Source organism: Urocitellus parryii, unplaced genomic scaffold (assembly GCF_045843805.1).
Source record: "Urocitellus parryii isolate mUroPar1 unplaced genomic scaffold, mUroPar1.hap1 Scaffold_152, whole genome shotgun sequence".
In the NCBI taxonomy this organism is placed as follows: domain Eukaryota; kingdom Metazoa; phylum Chordata; class Mammalia; order Rodentia; family Sciuridae; genus Urocitellus; species Urocitellus parryii.
The window spans coordinates 192,231-215,393 of record NW_027552075.1 but is presented as its reverse complement, the minus strand read 5'-3'; the positions used below and the strand labels follow the sequence as shown (position 1 = coordinate 215,393).

At 38.1% G+C, this 23,163-nt stretch overlaps 1 protein-coding gene and 1 non-coding gene across 2 annotated transcripts in view; one reads left to right on the top strand and one right to left on the bottom strand.

Moving 5' to 3' along the window:
* Positions 1-23,131, bottom strand: part of LOC144251699 (vacuolar protein sorting-associated protein 53 homolog) — a 141,567-nt gene extending 118,436 nt beyond the window's left edge. The window contains exons 1-4 of the mRNA XM_077794467.1: positions 22,912-23,131; positions 19,644-19,724; positions 11,252-11,301; positions 8,903-8,969 (exon numbers count right to left, since the gene is read on the bottom strand). Coding sequence (XP_077650593.1) covers positions 8,903-8,969; positions 11,252-11,301; positions 19,644-19,724; positions 22,912-22,998 — 285 coding nt within the window. The 5' untranslated portion in view covers positions 22,999-23,131. The remainder of the gene's footprint in view (positions 1-8,902; positions 8,970-11,251; positions 11,302-19,643; positions 19,725-22,911) is intronic.
* On the top strand, positions 13,834-13,940 carry LOC113182912 (U6 spliceosomal RNA). The gene has a single exon (XR_003300811.1). It is a non-coding gene; the product is annotated as a U6 spliceosomal RNA (small nuclear RNA).
* Positions 23,132-23,163: the final 32 nt, after the last annotated feature.

Below are 23,163 nucleotides of genomic sequence, written 5' to 3'. Positions count from 1 at the left end.
GCTGAAGCAGGCTTTGAACTCCCAATCCTTCTGAGCTGCAGGGATTACAGGCCTGAGCCACAGGAGATTAAACATTAAAATGACTAAAAATTATCACATTGTAACCAATGTTGTTCACAATAGCCAAAAGGTGCAAACAACCCACAAGTCCTAGATGGATGGAAAAATGAAATGCAGTAAACCCAAACAACGTAATATTCTGCAGTCATAAAAGGAACAATATTCCAAAACATGCTACAACATGGATGGACCTTGAGGACATAACAAGGGAAGGATGCTAGAAACAAAAGGTCAAATATTGTTGGACACCATTTATACAAAATATCTAGAAAAACAGGGCAATTCATAGGGATAAAAGGTAAATAAATTAGAGGTTACAGGAAACTGGGAGAGCTGTTGCTTAATGGTTACAGAGTTTCTGTCTGGAATGATAAAAATTTCAGAAACAGAAGCAGTGACAATTGTCCAATATTGTGAATGTAATTAATGCCACTGTATATAAAGATGGTTGAAATGGTAAATTTTATGCTACATATATTTTATGCAATTTTTAAAAATTTAATAATGTATAACAAGACATTGAATAGTATACTTAGATTCAGATTAAGCTGTGAGTTATAGCTCAATAAAGCAATTAAAAATGTGTTACCAATTTTGTGCATAAAGGCAAAAAATGCCATATTTAGTAAACAAATGAGCAAAAAAATATGCCATATTTAGTAAACAAAATTGGGTAAAAAGTTCTTAGGTGAAATAAAAACTATATAGCCAGAGTCTTCAGAGATAAGCGTACCTTATGTTATTTGAAAATAGGAACACAAAAGGTATGCTTAAGTATTAAAAGAAACTCAAAGAATACAGGGAAGAAAGAAGTATTAAGGATAAAAGTATAAAATAATGAACAGGAAGAGGAAAAGAATAGAGTTAATAAATAAATAAATCTAGGTACAAGTCTCTTGAAAAGGCCTAAAGAAATTCTGGCTAGTTTAATCTAAGGGGTGAGGAGGAAATACATTATGGAAGCAAAGAAAATAAAAGCAGATATGTAGAAAGGATGACTAAACTTAAACATCTGAGTGAAATTATTTTCAAGAATCTACACTTACTAAAATTGATTCAGTAAATGGGAGATGTAACTATAATCACAGAACATGTTTTCATTCTCAGAGGACAGCATACTGAGGCAATAAAGAGGCTCAAAATAGTGGGAGCAAGCAAACCTGGAGGTGCTTGAAAGCAGGGCAGTCAGGATGCAAAGGAGAGGAACTGCTGGAAAAGTCACAGGGACCTGACAAATGCCTGGATGCACAAAATTGGCTTATATCATAACCAGCAGCGGCAGCAGCAGCAACAATATTACTACTATTTACTAAGTATGAGTGAGCCTGTCATTGTTCCTGATGTCTAAAGTATAATAATTCTAATTTGCACCATCCTGGAGTAGGTATTATTACTTCCATGGCATAGGTGAAGAATCTGAGGCTCAAAGAAGTTAAGTCACTTGTCCAAGGTAAACAGAAAACAGCAGGGCCAAGTAGTAAAGAGTTTCAAACAAACAGCAGATGTGTGTCTGCCAAAAAAACGCTATCAAGGCTCACATGCAATAGCAGGATGAAACATGGTGGTCAGATGAACCCGGTCACATGGCAGTGCTAAACAGTGAAATGTTTAGCACTGTTACCAGTTGTTGCCTCAACTACAGTCAGTGGCACTCTAGAAGTGGGCAAAACAGAACATTCACTTGAATTCAACATGTCAAATAAAGACCTCTACACCCCAAATCCTGGCTAGGGAATGGTGGTAGGGCCCAATCAAAACCAGGGGCACTGCTCCTGCAGAAGGCTGAGCCCTAGGCTGACTCAAGGGCTGCTCCACCTACCCCAGTGCTCTCTGCACTCCCAGGTTATGTCCAGAATGAAGCAATTTCTGAGTTTCTGAAGTTTACTACTGTTTGAAGGTAAGAGGAATAATACGAGGAGGGGAGGAGGGAAAAAGGAGAAAAAGACAAAAGAAAAGAAAAAAGAAAGAAACAAGCTGGGTGTGGTAACACACACCTATAGTTCCAGCTACTCTGGAGGCTAAGGCAAGAGGATCACTTGAGACCAGGCAGTTCAAGCCCAGCCTGGGCAACACAGAGAGACCCGGTTCCCTATCCCATCGCACCCCCAAAAAAGAAACAAACAAACAAACAAACCTCTGATCATTTTCAACCACTAATGGGAAAATGTGAACTTTTTTTTTTTTTTTTTAAAGAGAGAGTGAGAGAGGAGAGAGAGAGAGAGAGAGAGAGAGAGAGAGAGTGAGTGAGTTTTTAATATTTATTTTTTAGTTCTCGGCAGATACAACATCTTTGTTGGTATGTGGTGCTGAGGATCGAACCCGGGCCGCACGCACGCCAGGCGAGCGAGCTACCGCTTGAGCCACATCCCCAGCCCAGGAAAATGTGAACTTATGTTTTAAAAACTCAATCATTTTCAAGACAGTATGTGTTAGGAGTAAAAAGTAAGTGGCAATCTTTTTTTCCCCAAACTATGGTGCTTTCAGGACTAATGCCTCTGTTTTCTTTATTTTCATCAGTCAATGGGCTTCACTTTCTTCCCAAGAGAGAATGAGAAAAAGGATACATTTAAAATGATGAAGGGCAAGAATACAAACCATCCTGCAACTCAGCTGGTAACAATGAATTCCTAATCCCACGTGGTGAAGATGACGCTTATGCTGTCAAGTACCATCACCCACCTAGTTGAGAGTTTGGAGAATGCTATTTTCATTCTAAGCTTGAATTAGATGATGTGCTAATTTTTATGATGAAAATCAAGGAATATTTTCTCCTTGAAAGGCAACATGCTTTGCTGATTTAGTTAATAAATCTTTATGATATCTCCATGAAGAATGAAGCAGGCAAATATTAACAGCTGCCTTTTCTAGAGAAAAGTAAGACAAAAAGATGAAGAAAAATTATTCTGGATAATAACTGGGGACAGGTGGAAATCCTGTGTTTTCGGGGCCTGGCACTTGTATTAAAGTGAGAATGAGGGGAAGAGAACAAGAAGTCCCTAATAGCATGCCACATGGCTCTGAACCCATCCACTTCACCTTTTTATCTAGAAGTCAAATCAAGACATTGAAGAGCATGTCTGGAAAATCTGCTAAAATGGGGAGGTCATCACAGATTCAAAAGGTCTCAACAGGTTGGAGCAATCAAGCAAAATTAGCAAGGTAAAACCAAGGGTGAGACACATAAAGTCTGGCACTTAATTAAAAAAAAAAATCTCTTGCACAAATAGAAGAGGAGAAAGTTTAAATGAAGTTCATATGAAAAAAACTTGGGGCAGTATTGCAAACCATTGGCTCACAGATGTGTTTTGTTTGGCTTTTGCAGTGTTTGTGAAAAACATGAAGCCAACATTTAAAAATTGGGAGAGGCACATAAAAATCCAGATTTCTTGGCTTCTCTAGAAAAACTGATAGAATTGGTAACTCCAGGTCTGCATTCAGACATGATAAGGAATGGTTAGAATTTACGTATGGCTTAGAATTTATGGTTAGAATTTATGTCCGCTTCAGACAGAGAATTCACACCATGGACGAAGGCATAAGGATTGTATGGCAGCCTGCTTAAGCCATTTAAGTTTTCTTTTTTCCTCTGAGGGCATCCATTTGCAATTCTTTACCTGGGGGGCTTAAGGGGACTGCCAACTCTTCAGAAGCCCGTGGTGTGATACAGCTGCCAAAAGCTTCACCAAATCCAAGATAATGGAAGAATACATTAGTGGCTCTGAACTTTTGAACAGTTATAGACTCCTAAGAGAATCTTAAAAAAAAATAAACCAATGAGTCTTCTCTCCAGAAATATGGCTATCCATACAAATATTTACAATTAATTTCAGGGAACTGACAGGCCCCTGAATGATTCCAGTCTAGAACAAGGAGGCAAACTGTCCCTCTGTATGTTCCCATGGTATGTCTACTCCTGGGAACCATATTTTAAGAGGGAAGCGGACAAATTTCTAACCAAAGCAAAGCTATCAGGATGATAAAGGAGCTGGAAATTACATCATAAAGTTCAGGAAACTTAGAATGGCTGGGCTAGAAAAGAAACAGTAAGAAAGGAACATAATAACCATTTTAAATTTCAGAAGCTGTAATAAGAAAAAGGGATTAGGCTTACACTGGTCCAGCTGGCAAAATTAAATCAATGAGGAGCTACATTGAAGTCTATTTTACTATTTCAGTTCAGTCTAAGAAAGTTTCTTATAATTAAATCTGTACAAAACTGGAAGAGTTTGTCCTATTCAGTGTGGGTCAATGAAGTCAGGAGCTTCCCATCACTGTAAGGATGCAATGTCATAGATGTTATATAAAGAATTCCCAAACTGGGTGGCATCTCGCACTACAATTATCTGAAGCTTCTTCCAAATCAAAATTTTAGTGATCGGAGCTGGAGAGGGCAATAATAATTCTCTTCCCCTCCCACACCTTACTCTGACCAAAGAAACAGCCCCATTGCACCCAAGCTCCATTCAAGATACAGAAACCCAGTGGCTGATCTGTCTTGGTGATTCTCGGTGAGAACACTGGGAACTGGTCAAGGTTTGGCTACTCTTGCAATTTCACATGCCAGCTTTTTCCTTCTCTAACCTGCTCTTCTATTCACCTCCCTTTCCACCTACATTCAAGCTGTCCATTTTAATTACTGGGAAGCTGCATAAATTTCATAGCATATCAAATCATGTACTTGCTGAATTGACTCATTTTATCCACCAACTTTCAAACATGTGGGTATTTAATTAAAGCTTTGGATTGATGATTTCAACAGATAAAAATGGGGAGGACTCCATGCCATATTAACTTTGTAAAAGCATCACCGTCTGGTTAAAAGAGGTCACAGACAAGAGTTCAAATTGGCCCACATAGGAGGTGGTCAACAAGCAAAGAATTCTCCAAAATGCTTTGCACAGTGCTAACCATGCAAGTTGGGGTTCCGGAAAATTGTTAGGAAGTAAAGAAATGGCCGCACTGTGTCTTCAATTTCTAGAACATCCCTTGCTCCCAAGGAATTTTTACAAAGAACTCTTTTAAAACTCTTCTGTTAAAAATGTATTTTAAGACACCACAAACGTGAAGTAAACACTTTCCCCTTATTTGCACAGATTGAGAAAGCACATCTATTCAACTTGAACGTGATAGAGATGAAATTTATGAAAGGAAAACTCGTTGTTGTCCACACTGCTGCTCTCCTCCTGAGTGTTCCTCAGAAGCATAGAAAACGAGTTCTGAAAGCGAACTTTTCCTGTGTTCCAGGGAAGAGGGGAACGTGGGGCCTCTTGACCTATAAAACTCAATATTTTGGAACATCCATAATTCTCTCAAGCCTGTGCCAGTCAAATAGAGACTCCCTTCGGCAAAACAACTGCCAGCCAAAGCTGGAGAGTAAAGCTTTCATGCCTAGGAGTTGACAAGGACAGGACTTAAAAGCTCCCTGGAAAAAAAAGTCTCAACTTCAGCTTGCATTACAAACTGTTGGAAAAGACAGATGGAGGGGATGACAGGAAAAGCAATTATTTCTTCTGGGCTTCCTCTCTGTCTGGATTCTAAGGAGACGAATACAAAATTCCATCACAGATTGAAATGCTATCTAAACATTCTTGAAAATGTGCTCTTGCTCTCTGAAATATGACCTGCTCTGCTGTAGTAACTTGTAACCCATTACCATATGAAGGTGGGGAGTATCGACATTCCTGCAGCCCACCTACTTCTGGGCCTGACTCCCCAAATTGGTGAGTTTGTGACCCCCAGCTTAAAATGTAAATAACTAAAAGATGTATATTCACATACCATGACCCACCAAAAGTCATGATGAATCATCTACTTTATTTTCACATTCCTGGAGTTTTAAATACCTGTGACTCTCTTGAATATTAAAAAGTTTATAGTGAGCTATTCCAAGTGAAGGTTGAATCACACTAAACAGTAGTGCTATTCCAAATAGTAGTATACTGGGACTATTCATACATGAATCTGGGCAGGGGTATAGCTCAGCAGTAGAACATAAGGCCTTGGGTTCAAACCCCAACACGGCAAAGAAATAAAAATCTCATGCAAGAACCAAGCTTTCAACCACTATAAAGGAATACTCAATAGGGCTGGGGATGTGGCTCAGGCGGTAGTGCGTTTGCCTGGCATGCGTGCGACGCTGGGTTCAATCCTCAGCACCACATACAAATAAAAATGTTGTGTCCACCGAAAACTAAAAATAAATATTAAAAATTCTCTCTCCCTCTGTCTCTCTCTCTTTAAAAAAAAAATAAAGGAATACTCAAAAACTGATTAAAATGATGTTTTTATGGTCAAGAACTTTTTTTTATTTGTAATCAACAATCATACACACACCAAATATTCATTACAGCTGAATAAAATGTTGCACGTGGACTATGGGGACTGAAATATGAAGATGAGAAAGATGTAGTTCTTACCTTCATGAAGCTTCAAAACTAATCAAGGGGACAAAACGTATTTACCAGTAAGTCAAGGGAGACCACATAACCCAAGACAAAGCATAAGCAGAAGACTGTGGGAATTCTGGGACAGACAGAACACACATCTGAATGAGGAATACTGGGATCAATCTTCTCCTCTGTAGAATGAGAGGAGTAAGCCAGATGAATTCAGAGTCCCTTTGAGCTCTAAAATTCTGATTCCTTTGATGTTACCCAGATGAGGTAAACATATCATAAAGGAAAGATTATTTAAGCCAGCCCTTAGATGGGTAAGATTTTTGAAATGTAGCTATTGGAAGAAAGAAAGAGAAGAAAAGACATTTCAGGCTCAAAGAAATACGTAAGCATAGGCCCAGAAAGCGCAGAGCGCACTTGTAGGGCACCAAGTCTTCAGTATGTATGGAATATAAGGACAGACAAAATCAGAAATGGAGACTGAAGCCTTGAATATAAAGCACAGAAACTTGGATTTACTTCATTTAGTAAGCTAGAGGCACTGAGGTTTCTGAAGAGGCAAATGACATGACTAGACAAAAAAAAGTTAATCAGTGTAGAGTGTTTGTGGGTTACCCTGTTCCTCTTCATTATCTCTAAGGGCCCAGTGTGCATGGGCCTATTCTGCCAGAGAAGCAGTACTTCTTACCTCAGTAAGCAGAAACAAAGCAATAAGGGCTAAGACCATACAAAAGTCCAGGAAGCCCAGCACAGTGGTGCATACCTGTAATCCCAGCAGCTTGGGAGGCTGAGGCAGGAGGATCGAAAGTTCAAAGCCAGCCTCAGCAAAAAGCAAGGCACTAAGCAACTCAATGGGACCCTGTCTCTAAATAAAATACAAAAAAGAGCTGGGGATGTGGCTCAGTAATCTAGTGCCCCTGAGTTCAATCCCTGATACCCCTCTGCCAAAAAAAAAAAAGTCCAGGAAATAGGATTGGTTTTAAGAACCTAGCATGTCTTCAAACAAATACTGATTATGATAACAGGAAGACAGATGACTTACAAATAGACCAACAGAAGAAGATTGTTAAGAGGAGGGGAGAAGCCATAAAGCATGGGAAAACAGAAAGATGAATACAACTGAAAATGGAGAAGGACTCATAACACCTGTGGAGCCAGTAGCAAAGGAAACAGAAATATCAAAGATCAGGAAATTTCTAAGTAAGATTGCACCCTCCCCTCACCCACCCTAAATCTGGGCAAGCATAACGAACATTTTCAGAAATTAATTGGACTAAAAAATGTCTAATAGAAGAGATAAAAGGACCAAGGCTATGCATAACAGCGCTCTCCTGACTGAACTAAACAAGCACTGAAGAGGCAGGACCAGGCGCTGTGGAGAGGAAGGCTAGAAAGGCATGCTCAGCATTTCTGTTATGACAGTAATTTCTGAAATACGATACCTATACAGAAAAGCAGAATCCAAATAAAAAGGAATATGGCTAATAGATAACATCTGGCCTCTCAATCACTGAAGAATACCTCCCCCACACCCTTCTTTTCCCTTTCTCCCCTCTCAATACCTCTCTTTACTAAGATCCCAAAAGAACTGTAAAACTCTGAAATGAATCCATAGTTACCTGCTTCTGACAAAAATAGGCATGAGGAACTGTAGCTGTGTCAGGTTACCATCTTTTGAAGCAACAAACCCCCAACAACTTACCTGATAGACAAAAGCAGTCATCTCATTTAGCCATAGTACACAAAATAAAAGAGACATCTGGTACTAGGTCAAAGACAAGGAAACCAATTTGCTCATTAAGCCTGCATGTTCCTGGCCTTGAATGAGCTATGCTACTACACATGATCCTGATCCAAGGGACACTGAGTGACAGCTCAAGGCTGATCTGGGCATCCTACCCCTGCTATGCGGCAGGGAACAGGCATATAAGTCATGCACATTTCCTGATGTATATGGAACAGAACAAAAAAAAGTGCTCTGCAAACAGATCAACATCTTGTTCACTTGATTGTTGGATCTTCTAGAAATTAAGGGAGTATAATTTTTTTTCTTTATGAATGAAGTTGAACATCTTTTTTAATTTGTTTATCAGCTACTTGTGATTTTTCTGTGACTTTGCTGTATATATTTTTTGTCCTTTTCTTTTTTTTTTATTTTAAACATCAGAAATTTATTGGTTGCTCAAAACATTACATTGATCTTGACATATCATATATCATACATTTGTTTCAAATGGGGTATGAATTTTTATTATTCCCACATGTACAGATTGCAGGATCACGTTGATTATACAGCCATGTTTATACATACTGCCAAACTAGTGTCTGTTGTATTCTGCTGCCCTTCCTATCCCCTTCCTATCCCCCCTCCCCTCCCCTCCCCTCCCCTCCCCTCTCTCTACCCCATCTAAGGGAGTATAATTAATATGGAGGAATAAATTACTTACTTGCCTTCCATCCTGCCCAACATTTGTCTGACCTCTTACAACTGTTCGAATATTGTCATCCAGTCTCCTAGCAAAAAAAGTTAAAGGATATAAATTACTCAAAAATCTCTACTTTAGGTGAACTATAAGAAAAAATTTGGTAATTTATCCATCAGCTTCTACAAATTGCACCTACTTATCCAGAACATCAAATAAGAGTGAATGAAATAAAAACGAGGACTTGTACCTAAGGGGCAGCAACAACAGTGCAAAGCCAACCCCAGCGTAGACTGATGAGTTTTTTGTTTAAAAACATGGCAATTTTTAGACCAGGCACAGTGGTGCATATCTATAATGCCAGTGACTCAGGAGGCTGAGGCAGGGGAATCACAAGTTCAAGGACAGCCCTCAATAACATAGAAAGACCCTGAGGACTTAGCCAGAGCCTGTCTCAAAATAAAAACATTAAAAAAAAAAATGGCTTGGGATGTGGCTCAGTGGTTAAGTACCTCTGGGTTCAATCGCTGGTACAAAAAAAAAAGTCTACTTTTACTTTTCAGAGCTGCTTGAAAGAACCAATAAAACCTTTTTATTTTTCATGGAATAAATCAGGAATGATAAAGTTGCAGTAGCTCTATAGGAAGAAGCCAGAAAAATACAAATTACCACACACAAAATCCTTTCTTCGGTGACCTTAAAAGAGTCAAGGAGCCAAGGTGATATGTGAAATCTGTGCTTACCCTATGTACCCCATCATGCAATGTGTATGAGAGAGATTGATGGCTTCCTGCTCCTCTTTCCTCTGCAGTTCAACAGGCTGAGGCAGAAGGATCTCAAGTTCAAAGCCAGCCTCAGCAACTTAGTGCGGCACTAAGCAACTCAGTGAGACCCTGTCTCCAAATAAAATACAAAAAAAGGGCTGGGGATGTGGCTCAGTAGTTGAGTGCAATCCTGGGCACCAAAAAAAAAAAAAAAAAGAAGAAGAAGAAAGAAAATACCTAGTCCATAAGTGAACTTTGAATCACCAGGGAATTTTCATTTTCCATGCAAACCCTGGACAACTTAGTGGTCTCTACTAGAATGTTACTGCTGAAGCCCAACAAAACAATAGGAAGCTCTTTGTGCTTCCTAAAATATGGATGCAACAACACATACATGGGGCAGAGACCTGCACACAAATACCAAAGGTCGTAGAGAAAAATTTCATATCCTGGGTTCAAGATGAACCCTTTCCCTCAATAGTTGAAAACAGACACAAAAACCAAACTATATTTAAGGCAATGAAATCAATCTATTTATACAATGAGCACACATTTATCAAGTACCTGCCATGTGTAAACCCAGACACGGATAAGCCAGAACAAGATTATTGAGCAGGAAGGACACCTAATGACCACTCTGAGCAATCACATCTTGGGTTAATCATAATGTTTAATTCTATGCCACCACCCAGGTCAAGCAAATCTGACATTATTAGCTAGTAGGCAACCAACCATGTGTATCACATGTAAGCCTAGGTTCATATCTGACCCTTGGGAATACAGAAAAAGAAAAACCTACTAGAGAAATAAAACCACTAAAAACAGTCAGGAGCTGTGATGCATATTTGTAATTCCAGCAACTCGGGGGCTGAGGCAGGAGGATCACAAGTTAAATGCCAGCCTGGGAACTTAGCAAGACCCTGTCTCAAGATTAAAAAAAAAAAAATTTATAAAGGGCCAGGGTATAGCTCAGTGGTGAACTAGAGTGCCCCTGGGTTCAAATCCCAGTACTACAAATAAATAAATAAATAAATAAAACATTTAAATAAGAAGTTTTATAATTAACTTTTATTATTAACTATTATGCATTTTTAAAGCAAACTCTGTTATAGCTTCCTTAATTTTTTATGAATAATTCAAGACTGGCTAAGAATGAGTTTTTTTTTTTTTTTAAATTTGTGTGTGTGTGTGTATGTGTGTGTGTGTGTGTATGTAGTACTGGGGATTGAACCCAGGGCCTTGTACAGATGAGGCAAGCACTCTATCAACTGAGCAATATCCCCACTCCAAGAATGGGGTTTTCGGAGCTGGGATGTGGCTCAAGCGGTAGTGCGCTCGCCTGGCATGTGTGCGGCCCAGGTTTGATCCTCAGCACCACATACAAACAAAGATGTTGTGTCTGCCGAAAACTAAAAAATAAATATTAAAATTCTCTCTCTCTCTCTTTAAAAAAAAATGGGGTTTTCATGGACATTCAGATAAAACAAAAATCATTATTTTTTTTAATTTGAAATTTCAGTCCTCTCAAAGAAAAGTATACTTTTGGAATGTAATTAACTAAATTAATAACATACTTTTCATTAATTGACAATTGTATGATGTTACTTACCTTATTTTCAATCTAATTTTGTTCACAACTTCATCTATATTTGCCAGAGACTAAAATAAAGAAGAAAAGAGTGTCCAGCTGTTATTTCACTTCCTGGAATTCCTATTTCACAGAGAAATGATGAGCTATAACATCTACTTACAAAATCTCAAAAAGTTAATCTCACAGTATGATACCATTTTTACTTTTTTTAAAAAAATAAGGGGCTGGGGTGTAGCTCAGTGTACATTTGCCTAGCATATGCAAGGTCCTGGGTTCAATCCCCAGTACTGAAAAAGAAAAGAAAAGAAGAAAAAAAAAAGAAAAGCAGAACTTGCCAACCACTGCCAAATCTAGCCCAGAAAGTATTTTTTGTAAATTAAGTTTCACTGGAACATAGCCATGTCCATTCACTTACATACTGTAGCTGCTTGTGAGCTGCAATGGAGGAGTTGGAAAGTTCTGACAGATACTGCCTTGCTCACAAAGTCTAAAATATTTACTATCTGAACCTTTAATAGAAAGTTGGATAATCCCTAGCATATAAGATTGTAACAAATTCATATAATAAAATACAGCAAAGAAAATAAATTATAACTATTACAACACACAATAACATGGACAATAACATAATATTGAAGGGGGAGGAGCCAAAACCAAGAGTATATACTGAATGATTACATTTATTCAATTAAAAAAAAACCGTTAGAAGCCAAAATAGTGATTATCTTAGAGAGGGCTAGTGACTGTGAGGAAGCAAGAAAGGCCTTTGAAGATATTTTATTAAATGTTTTCTTTAAAAAAAAAAAAACTTAAGTTATATATGGACATAATACCTTTATTTTATTTATTTATTTTTATCTGGTGCTGGGGATCGAACCCAGTGCCTCACAGGTGCTAGGTAAGCATTCTACCACTGAGCCACACCCCCAGCCCCCAAATGCTTTATTTCTTGGTCTGGGTGGCGTTATTCCTTCTGTGAAATTCATCACTATTCACTTAAGATTTGTACCCTCCTCTATATCATGTAACACTTCAACAAATAAATAAATTTATTTTTTAAGCTTAATGAAGAGCCATTAGAAAAAAATCTGGAAGGGCACACACTAGCTGTTGTAACATACTAGAGCAGCTGTAATCTCTGAAATCTGCATTAATAGTTTTAATATATAAAAAGAAGGGATATTTAATTTTTCTTCTTTTTGCTTATGAGTATTTTTGATTACTCTATATTGACAGGTACTGCTACTGTGATTATAATAAAGCTTTTAAGATAATGACAAAAGGACCATTTCTGACTTTTAGAGATGAAAACAATGTGAGGAAATAATGCCCTCTAGTGGAAAAAAGAAGGTTCAATTTTATAGTACCATTTTAACTCCAAAGTTTTAAAAACTTTATAAACCCTCAACAGATATTTTACCTCAGAAGGAATTGGAGGTAGTGCAGAAATTGTGCTTATAAATTGCTCCTGGCTACCTCTTCTGGCTGTAGGAGGCCTAGAGGCTTCCAGGAGCAGTTCTGGTAAGAGAAACAGGTCCCAAATGTTTGAGATGTAAGACTGGACTATTCACATCTTGTCACTGCTCTGACTGAGCCAACCATTACTCAGAAATTTCAGAACTCCAAAAACAGTCTGAGGTAAGGATGAACCTCAGAAAAAAGAAGTCTCTTTAACTGAGAAATCCAGTTCAACTGGTTTCAATCCTATTCTGTTAAATCTGTCAATTTAAAACTGGATTGGGTATGATTTCCATCACCATCACAGATATAAACAGCAGCCAAGTTATCACAAGACCTGGGGTTTGGCCTACCTCCACCACTGCTACTAACTTGCTTCAGGGAAAAAGAAATCTCTCTTGAGTCTCTATTTCATCATATGCAAAATGGGCCTAACAGTTCCTGGCCTATCTCTGCTAAAGCCCATTCTTTCAAAAGAAATATTTTTGTGGTACTTTAAAAACTATTTTTAAAAATTTTTTTGTAGTTGTAGATGAACAGCATACCTCTATTTTATTTATTTTTTTATGTGGTGCTGAAGATCGAACCAGTGCTTCACACATGTTAGACAAGTGCTCTGCCACTGAGCTACAGTCCTAGCCCCAAAAAAATATTTTAAAAATATTAATATTTGGGAAATCTGGGTGAAGGGAAGCCAAGAATTCTCTGTACTACTCTTATACCTTTTCTGAAAATGGAAAATCCTACCAAAATTGTATAATTTGTATACATATATGATTTAAATTATGAACATCAAAATATTTGCAAGCTAGGGCTAGTATTGTGGCTCAGTGATAAGAGCGTTCCCCCGGCATGTGAGGCCCTGGGTTCAATCCTCAGCAACACATAATGATAAATAAAGGTACTGTGTCCATCTACAACTAAAAATATATTTTTTTTCATTTTGCAAGATATTTAAAATTGTTAAAACATGTACATGACCAAAAATTCAGATTGTAAAAGAGGGTTCATAATGAGATGCAAGGCTTCCAAACTTACCCTGTGCTGTACGACCCCCCCAGTTCTCTTTCTCAGAGGCAGTGGCTCTGAGCCAGTTTCTTTTCTACTTTCTTAGACCTAGTCTGTGTTAAAAGCACATCCATGTGCTCGCTTTGGCAGCACATATACTAAAACTGGAACAATACAGATAAGATTAGCATGGTCCCTGTGCAAGGATGACACGCAAATTCGTGAAGCGTTCCATATTTTTTTTTTTAAAAAAAAAGCACATCCATAAAGCGTACTGCACCATGCTTTTTCATTTAACAATATAACTTGGAGGTCATTCCATATCAGTAAATACTATTAGTGATACTGGAACCATTTCCTAAATTAATAATTCTTGGACCTGAAGCTCTTAGTCAAGCCATAGCAACTTTTCTAAGAACAATAATGAAAAATATTTATGTAGTCAGTTGTTCAACTGCATTACAATAGTGAAGACCTGGAGACAACCTAAAGACCTATTCTTAGAAGAAAAGTTAAATAAATTAGGTCAAATTATCTGATGAACTTTTATGCCACCCCTGGAGACACTAATCAAGGAGATTATAAAACAAAGTAGACTGCTTTTGGATACTGTACTAAGAAGGGGAAAACATGTCTAAAATACCAGGCACTCCATGAATATAATCATTAAAAGAATAGAAGCTGGGCAGAGTGACAGACATCTGTAATCCCAGTGACAAGGGAGGCTGAGGGAGGAGAATTCCAAATTCAAGGCCAGCCTCAGCAACTTAGTGACACCCTGTCTCAAAATAAAAAAGGGGGGCTAGGGGATGTAGCTCAGTGGTAAAGTGCCCTTAGGTTCAAAACCCTCCCCCTCAAAAAAACTAGAAAGAAACATCCTGAAACTACAGAATACTTGATTGACTGTTAGATGGACCCATGGATAACACTTTCATATTTAATTTTTCCAGATTGATTGATTGATTAATTGACTGATTCATTCATTCATTCATTTTCTTTGTACTGGGGTAGAACTCAGGGGCACTTCAACACTAAGTACATTCCTAGTCTTTTTATTTTTACAACAGGGTCTCATTAAGTTGTTGAGGGTCTGACTAAATTTCTGAAGCTGGCCTTGAACTTGCAATCCTTCTGCTTTAGCTGCCAGAGGTGCTGGGATCACAGGCATGTATGCTATACCCAGACAAATTTTCCAGATTTTTCTACTAGGGAAGTAAAAGGGTAAAGGTGCTACCACTTGATTTGGGTTTATTATGCAACACTGCTCTAGACACTACAGAAAGTATTTCCCTTAATCCTCTCAACCTAATGAGATCCTGTCTTTAAAAAAAAAAAAATGCTAGGATATAGCTCAGTGGTAAAGCATCCCTGGGTTCAATTCCCAGGTAGAAAGGAAGAAAAAAAGGAAGGAAAGAAGGAAGATAGATTGATTTGGAAAATATGCTCTGAATGGAGAGATGCTCTAAGATGGAGGAGATGTCATGAGATTCAGTAAGTTTGTCTGATTCCTAAGGTCTCTGCTCTTTCTTACTCTATAATGCTACCTCTTGTGCAATGGGTCTTGACCTACTTTTTCTGCACCCCCAAATACCTGACAGATATGAGACACTTCCTCCCATCATTTCAGTACCTCCTTATGGTAGGAATCCTTCTGGAGTCGGGGGAAAACCAGTAGGAATCCAGACTGGCTTTCCTTGATGAAGGTGGTATAACCTCTCTGAGAATCACTCATCTGGTTTAGTCTTAATGAGGTTGTACAGTTTTAATTGTATAAGATTTTTAATGTTTGAATTATTGAAAAGCATTCACTGATTTTAATGACAATCCATGCTGATTACAGAAAATGCAGAACAAGAAATATAACCCTGTGTTTCCAAGAGTATAGCTACTATTAGTATTTTTGTATATTGCATTTTATTCTTCTATGAAAATATATGGATTTTTAAAAAATAAACTGAGCCAGACGTGGTGGCACGTGCCTGTAATCCCAGCTACTCAGAAGGCTAAGGCAAGAGAATCACAAGTTCAAGGCCAGCCTAGGCAATTTAGTGAGACCCTGTTTCAAAATAAAAATTAAAATGGCTGGGAATATAGCTCAGTTATAGAGTGCCACTGGGTTCAATTTCCAACATCACAAAATGACAACAAAAATAAATAAACAAAAAATTTGGGACAGGTAATTAGATACCTTGGGTTTTTTCACTTAAAAATATTAGATTCAGAACACTCTGGGAGTTATTAAAAGTTATTTTAAACAGCTCCCTGTAACTCGTTTTTTCAAAGTTCTAATTATATTAGTTTTTCTCTTTCTTTTCTTTTTGAGACTCAGTTCTTTTTTGGGTCTCACTACATTGCCCAGGTGGATCTTGAACTCCTGGACTCAAGCAATCCTCCTACTCAACTTCCCATGAATGCTGAAAATATGCTAGTTTTTCATAAATTTAATTTAATTTTCTCTTAATAAAACCAACAACATGATGGATGATTATCTTCAGTTTACTGCTAGGAGACTAAAAAGGTTTTCCAGATCATTGTTACCAAACCCAGATACTCTTCAGAATCACGTAGGAAACTCTGTTAAGTACAGGTTGAACTTCCCCTGGACCCAAACCTAGTGAAATAGAGACATCCAAGGACCAATCCACACTCCAGCCTCCAGGCAAGCACTTGCCACTCAACAGATCCCCTTCCTTGGTGTGACACTAAATCTACTGTTCACATACTAACATTTTTTAAAACAATTTAAACTCATAGTTAACAAGTACACACTGTAGGTCCACGAAGTATATAAGTGGCTTTTGCCCAAATTTAGCAGTAGTTTGAAAAAAGTGGCATGTTAGGCTGCTACTTTCTGTTACTTTTTCATTAAGGTCCATGGGCATCTGGGTTGGTAGATGAACTGCTAAATATAATTCTGGGACCAGGGAAATAAAGGCAACCCTGTGTCATATGCTTTGAGTTACCCTAAGAAATGTCACTATACATTATCATGCACATGGAGGCCTAATTGGGACAAGACATATAACTGAATCTGTGGAGCAACAAATGTCAAATGTCTTGGCTACTTTTAGCAGTTAAAAAAAATATATACAATCATTTCAGGAAGAGGTAAGAACCCATGTAATTTTCAAATCTAACACTTTGTTCAGACAGCCTTCTTGATAAGGTAGGATAAGTGAAACATTTATGTGGCTAAAATTGCTATCCTGATGCCAATTGTTACCAAATGGTTATCTCTAGCTAATTCCTAAAATTCCTATTTCACAGAAAATGTTGAGCTATAAAGATTATTTGTGAAATCTCCAAAAAGACAATCACACAATATATTATTTTTAAAACTTTATTTAAAAAAATTATGTCCATTAGAAAGTTTGGTGCAGTTAGAAGAATAACTTCTAATAATCCAGAGCACAATAGGATAATTAACAATTAACTGCATATTTCAAAACAGTATTAAGAGGATTCTGAATGTTCCCAACACAAAGAAATGACAAACGTCTGAGGTAACAGAAACACAATCACCCTGATCTAATCACTACACATTGTATACATGTATTGAAATGTCACACTGCACCTCATAAATATGTACAATCACTATGTACCAAATAAAAATACAGCATTTTAAGAAAAATAGAACAGCAAACACATAAACAATTCAAAAAGAGAAAATTCAAAAGAATGTATGTCAAGATATTCACAATGATGGGGATTATGCACTCCATACTCAAACATACAACTACATATTTCCACCTAGATGACCCAAATGTGTTCAAAACTGAGCTCATGACATGTTCTCTTCTGACTCTACTTACAACTGAAATCTGTTCTCTTTCTCTCAATACTGGGTAAAGATGCCAACACCTACTCAGTCTATTAGGCTATAAATCAAGCTCAAAATCCTTAGAGTTGCCTATAATGCTCAGTTAAAATGCCATTTCCTCAGGGAAAGCTTTTTTTGGATTCTTCAGGCAGCTTTCACCATATTTAGTGGGCTTCCTTCGTGGCACTTTTAAACTGAGCGTTCTTTATCACTCCTTGCCCTGGTATTCTCTCTGAATAATTAGAACAATAACTATGTGGAGAATATATCATTGTTAAGTGCTTACAACAGCACGTGGTACACAGTAAATACCCAATAAATGTTAACCATTATTATAGTTGTAGCAGAAGTTAGGACTCTTTTAAGAGCAAGTAACAATAATAATGATACAAACAAGTCACTGCAACTTCATAATTCACTCATAATCTGCAAACAGTATAATTAATTATTAGGAAAGACTATAAATTCCATGTTGGTAAGGACCACATCTGTCTTGCTCACTCTTGCTCTCTACATTTTTTCCTTCTTAGAAGGGTAGGCAGAGTAGATATTTTTAAAATGAATTTTAGATTCTATATGAGCCTCGACTTTCATCCCTTTAGGCAACAAACTATGTCACTTCTGTCTCCTGAGTAGTTCTCAAGTCCTGTTCTCTCCATCCCATCACCTTCACTCAGGCTCTCAGTGCCACTCTCCAGGGACCCACTGCATTAGCCTCCTAATTGGTCTTCCTGCCTCCAATGTTTAGAATGACCTTCTTTCCCTTGTATTCCCAGAAGATTTACTTGGCTGTTCTCTCTGCCAAAACAATGTTCTGACAGATTGCCACAAGCCTGGCTCCTTCAGATTTATCAGGTCTCTGCTTGAATGGAACTGCCTCAGGGAAGCTTCCCTTTAAGCTCTTTTGATCTTCCTTTATCCAAAAGACCCCTACCCAAGCCTTCATGCTCTATCACTGCGCCACCTGCTTTTCATCAGATCATTAATCACACTTGATAATTTCTTTCTTTTTTTTTTTTTTTTTGAGATGAGGATCTCACTATATTGCCTAGGCTGGTCCCAAACTCCTGGATTCAACAGCATTGAAATCTGCTCAATCTAAGGGATCCTGGCTTGGAAATACCTATATAAAAACAGGAGGTTATAAATTAAAACATCACGTTGGACACCTTAATGCTGGTTGAAGCCATCCTTCTGCCTCAGTCTCCTAAGTAGCTGGGACTACAGGCATGCCACCACACCCAGCTGTAATTTCTTATTTATTTATTTATCCATTTATTTCTTGTCTTCTTCCCCACAGTAGACTCCATGGGACCAGGAATTAACCTATCATGTTTACCATTTCTCCCCAGTTTCTAGAACAGTGCCTGGCACTTCTTAGTCAATAAATGGTGGCTGACTTTTGGCTACTGAATGAATAAACAACCCTCAAGATGTGGCAAAGGGTTGCCTGAGGTTTTAATTTCCCTAGGAAGAATTATGCTTTCCCTCCATACCTCTTACAGCATTCAACATTGTCTCCTCCTACTTAATCATGCACACCTCAAGGGCAGGGACTGGGTTTTATTCATCTTTGTATTTTATTCAATAACACATGACAGGTGACTACTGAATAGCTGCAGAATGAATAAGTGAAAACCTAAGAAAAACTCCAGCTGCTCTTCTACCAGCTTTGCTGCTTCTAATTCTTATCTATTGTAAGAAAAACCCAGCCACCTAGGCAAATCAGCCAACAAAACAACATAAAACAGAAAGTGTAAAAATTTACATTTTGAAATAGGAGTGAAAGCTGCTTTATGACTCAGGGCTTATCCTGCCTGCCTCACTGCTACTTTTCCCTACCATGTTACAAAAATTCTTTATACTTATTCAAATACAACACGAAATTGAACTAGGAAAGGGGGGGGGGGTTGTCCTTACAACCAAAGGGTACAAATTCTAATAATATGCTTCTAAACAATGAATTCTACTCTAACACAATTGGTCACAGAAGAATTCAATTTGAATTTAACTCTCATTTGTTTATTAAGGGCCCTGAGATTACACAGTATAACAGACCAATCACAATCCTCCAGATGAGCCAGGAACCATTGAAATGAAGGAAACCTAAAACTCTATACTTACTTGTTCCGTTGGGAACAGGGTATTGATATATTCAACAGCATTGAAATCTGCTCGATCTAAAGGATCCTGGCTTGGAAACACCTACATAAAAAACAGGAGGTTATATATTAAAACATCATATTGGACACCATAAATACATACAACATTTGTCAATTAAAAAGAAAATAAATTCCAAGATAGAGGGGTTTAAAAATAACTGTTATCTTTCTACCTTGTTTTATATATTCTTTCTTTCCTATTAATTGGTAAGTTCTCTAGAGATAAAAGGAAAAAAAAACTTTTTCATTTTAAAATGCTTTACATGCAACAAATACTCAATAAATTATCTATTAAGGAAATAGACAGGGCTGGGGGTTGTGACTTAGTGGCAGAGCACTTGCCTTGCATGTGTGAGGCACTGGGTTCGATTCTCAGCACCACATTAAAAAAAAAAGTTGTTATGTCCATCTCCAACTGAAATATTTTTTTAAAAAAGGAAATAGACATGTAATACAATGTATATTAAATAAATCTTTAAGGGCTGTAGCTCAGAGGTAGCACATTTGCCTGGCATGTGTGAGGCACTGGGTTCGATTCTCAGCACCGCATATAAAAGGTCTGTCCACAACTAAAATATATATTCTTTAATTTTCAACAACTGTAGTTTAACATCTTGAAATAATGAACACAATATGCAAATGTGAAAAGTTCCACAGATATCAAATGAAATGTCAACTCAGCAAGCATTAGTAAACCAGCTGATGACATGGTTATTATTAAGAAATCCTTAATAATAGACTTAGGTTCCATGTCTCAATCATGTCTCTACAGCAGAATTCACTATGCACTGAAGCAATCTCTGAGTGTGTGTGTTACTGGAGAATGAACCCAGAGCCTCACCCATGCTAGGCAAGTACTCTACCACTGAGCTACTCTCCCTGCCCAATTTTTATGCTTCAGTGTTAAGGACTGCCAGCATTCAGGTTCATAGAAGAAAGCAAGAAACCATCTGAGAAATACAGCTAACTCCTTTCAAAAGTCACAAATTGAATAACATGTAACAAGGGGGATTATAAAAGGAGTCAAATGATCTCCTGCTTACTGGATTTTACCAGTTCAAGACAGTTTTAATGCTGGGAAGCAACTTCTTCAGAGAAGAAGCTTTCCATATATATATATTTTAAAAAATTTAAAATAGAAGCAGAGGTGAGGCAGATGACAGGGGAATAAAGAGAGATTGATTCTACAATGTTTAACATTGTAGGGCACAGTGGTCCACATCAGTAATCCAAGCAACGCAGGAGGCTGAGGCAGAAGGATCACAAGTTGGAGGTCAACCCAGGCAACCTAAAAGACCCTATCTCAAAATAAAAAAGAAAAAGGGCTAAGGGCATATCTCAGTGGTGAAGTGCCCCTTGATTCAATTGCCAGTACAAAAAAAAAAATTTAAATGCGTAACATTTCCATTTCTCTAATATACATTTATGGCAGAGATATATTGTATGCATGATTTATACAACCTCAATTATATACCCTTACCAGAGGGAGTGTGGGAAACTAGGCCTGCCATGAGTGTATGCCCCATTATGAGAATGATATTTCCTCAAGTGGCCTCAGTCTCTGCATTCCTCTCACTGTTCCTGGTTGTTATCCTTGGTTTTAATGTGTTTTCATATAACAAAGCTCTTAAACCAAGTCAACTTTTTCATCCAGTGATAACAGCAAATAAGAGATTGGCTCCAATGCTGAAGAAGTAAACTAACAACACTAGACTTATTGAAGAGATGCTTATACATTTTACTTCAAGGACAACTTAAGGAATTGCAAGGATAACATGTGGATATGTGAATTTTCACTTTATGCATGACTTTGGAGCTTAATACCTGGGTAAAGTGGGATTCCATCATCAACCCTTCCTAACTTCTCATGTATCACTACACTTTAAAAGTATGCTATTGTTGGGCTGGGGTTGTGGCTCAGTGGTACAGCGCTTGCCTAGCACGTGTGAGAACCTGGGTTCGATCCTCAGCATCAAATAAACATAAATAAATAAAATAAAGGTATATTTTTAAAAGTATGCTATTGCATAATTGTTTGCAAAATTTTACTCAAAACCTCAGACCACTAAAGTAAGAAAAAATTCCTAAATTCATCTTAACATCAAGATATCTGCTTACTAGATAAACTAAAATTCAAACATATTCTTTTAAAATAGCAAAAATATGATCTTCTGAAACAACTGATTGTCTTCTGCTTCATTCATTAGAGCCCAACAAATCCAAGAGCAACTGAAATGTATGTCATCTACTAAGAAAAAGAGCTGGATGGTGGAGCACTGTGGCCTGAACAGAAAAAAGTTTTGTCCAATGGTCTGGTATCATCAGGATGTACCAAATGTGGTTGGCATGAGCAATCCATGCACTCCTAGATAAACACACACCCAAAAGTCTGTAAATGGAACAATACAAAAACATTATTTAATACAATGGTGGATCCATGGTATGAATGGTCAATGTTAATTATTAGTAGAAGTAATGTTTTACTTAGAAAAACTTCCCAGTAGTTGTTAAATGAGGCATAACCCTTCTTAAATAATACCTCCAAGACAATTCCTTTAAGGGAGGTTTTCTCCCTTTATAGGAGAGAAACCCTGTACAAAGGCCTAAATCACTACTTCTTTTTTTTTTTTTTTTTTTTTTTTTGCAGGGGCAAGGGTATCACATCTGTATTTTTACTAAATCACTACTTCTAATATCATCACTCATAAAATTTTAATAACCTTGAAAAGAGAATTTAGTCAACTAAAGAGTTGCTGCAAAGAAGAAAGGCCTCCTGGGAGTATCCCCCAATGTAATCCAAACTGCAGGAATTTTCAACCTTTTAGGGAAAGCAAAGGGTCATTTTTGGACCCATTTTTTGTCCCAATTCTGAGCTCCTCTAGAGGCTAGTGACAAATGAGAGGGTCTGTACTACCCTGGTACATGAATGAAGCAAAATAACCCCCAGAATCTGAGGTTGCACTCACAGAGTCCCTTTTTCTAGGTACATCCTTCAGGGGGCACAGTTCTTTTACCCAAACCCACCAAGACGCCCAGCCTCCAAAGACAATCAAGGCCTACAGAGGACGCTTCCCTTCCCCTGATTCAGAAACCCGCGGCCATCTCTGCTTCCCCTGCCCACGCCCACCTTTCAATCCAGCCTCCTCTCGCCCCACCACACCCGCTCAATTCCCACCTTCCAAAACTGCGGCACCCCCCACACTCCGCTCCCGAGGGGGCGGAACGCTCACCTGCTCGATGGCTAGCTGCACCTCAGGCGTGAGCTGCAGCACGGCTTCCAGTTCCTCCACGAACTCCAGTTCCTCTTCCTCCATCATTCCGCCTCTCAGCACCCTTCTGAACCCCGTCCCCAACCCCTCTCAGACCTCTAGCGGACGCCCAGGTCCCAGAAGAGCAACCCTCCAGTTGCAGCGCTCTAACCACCCACTGCTCTGTCAGCCAGCCGGCACTTCCGGGAAGCCGGGTACTTCCGGGATCCAAGG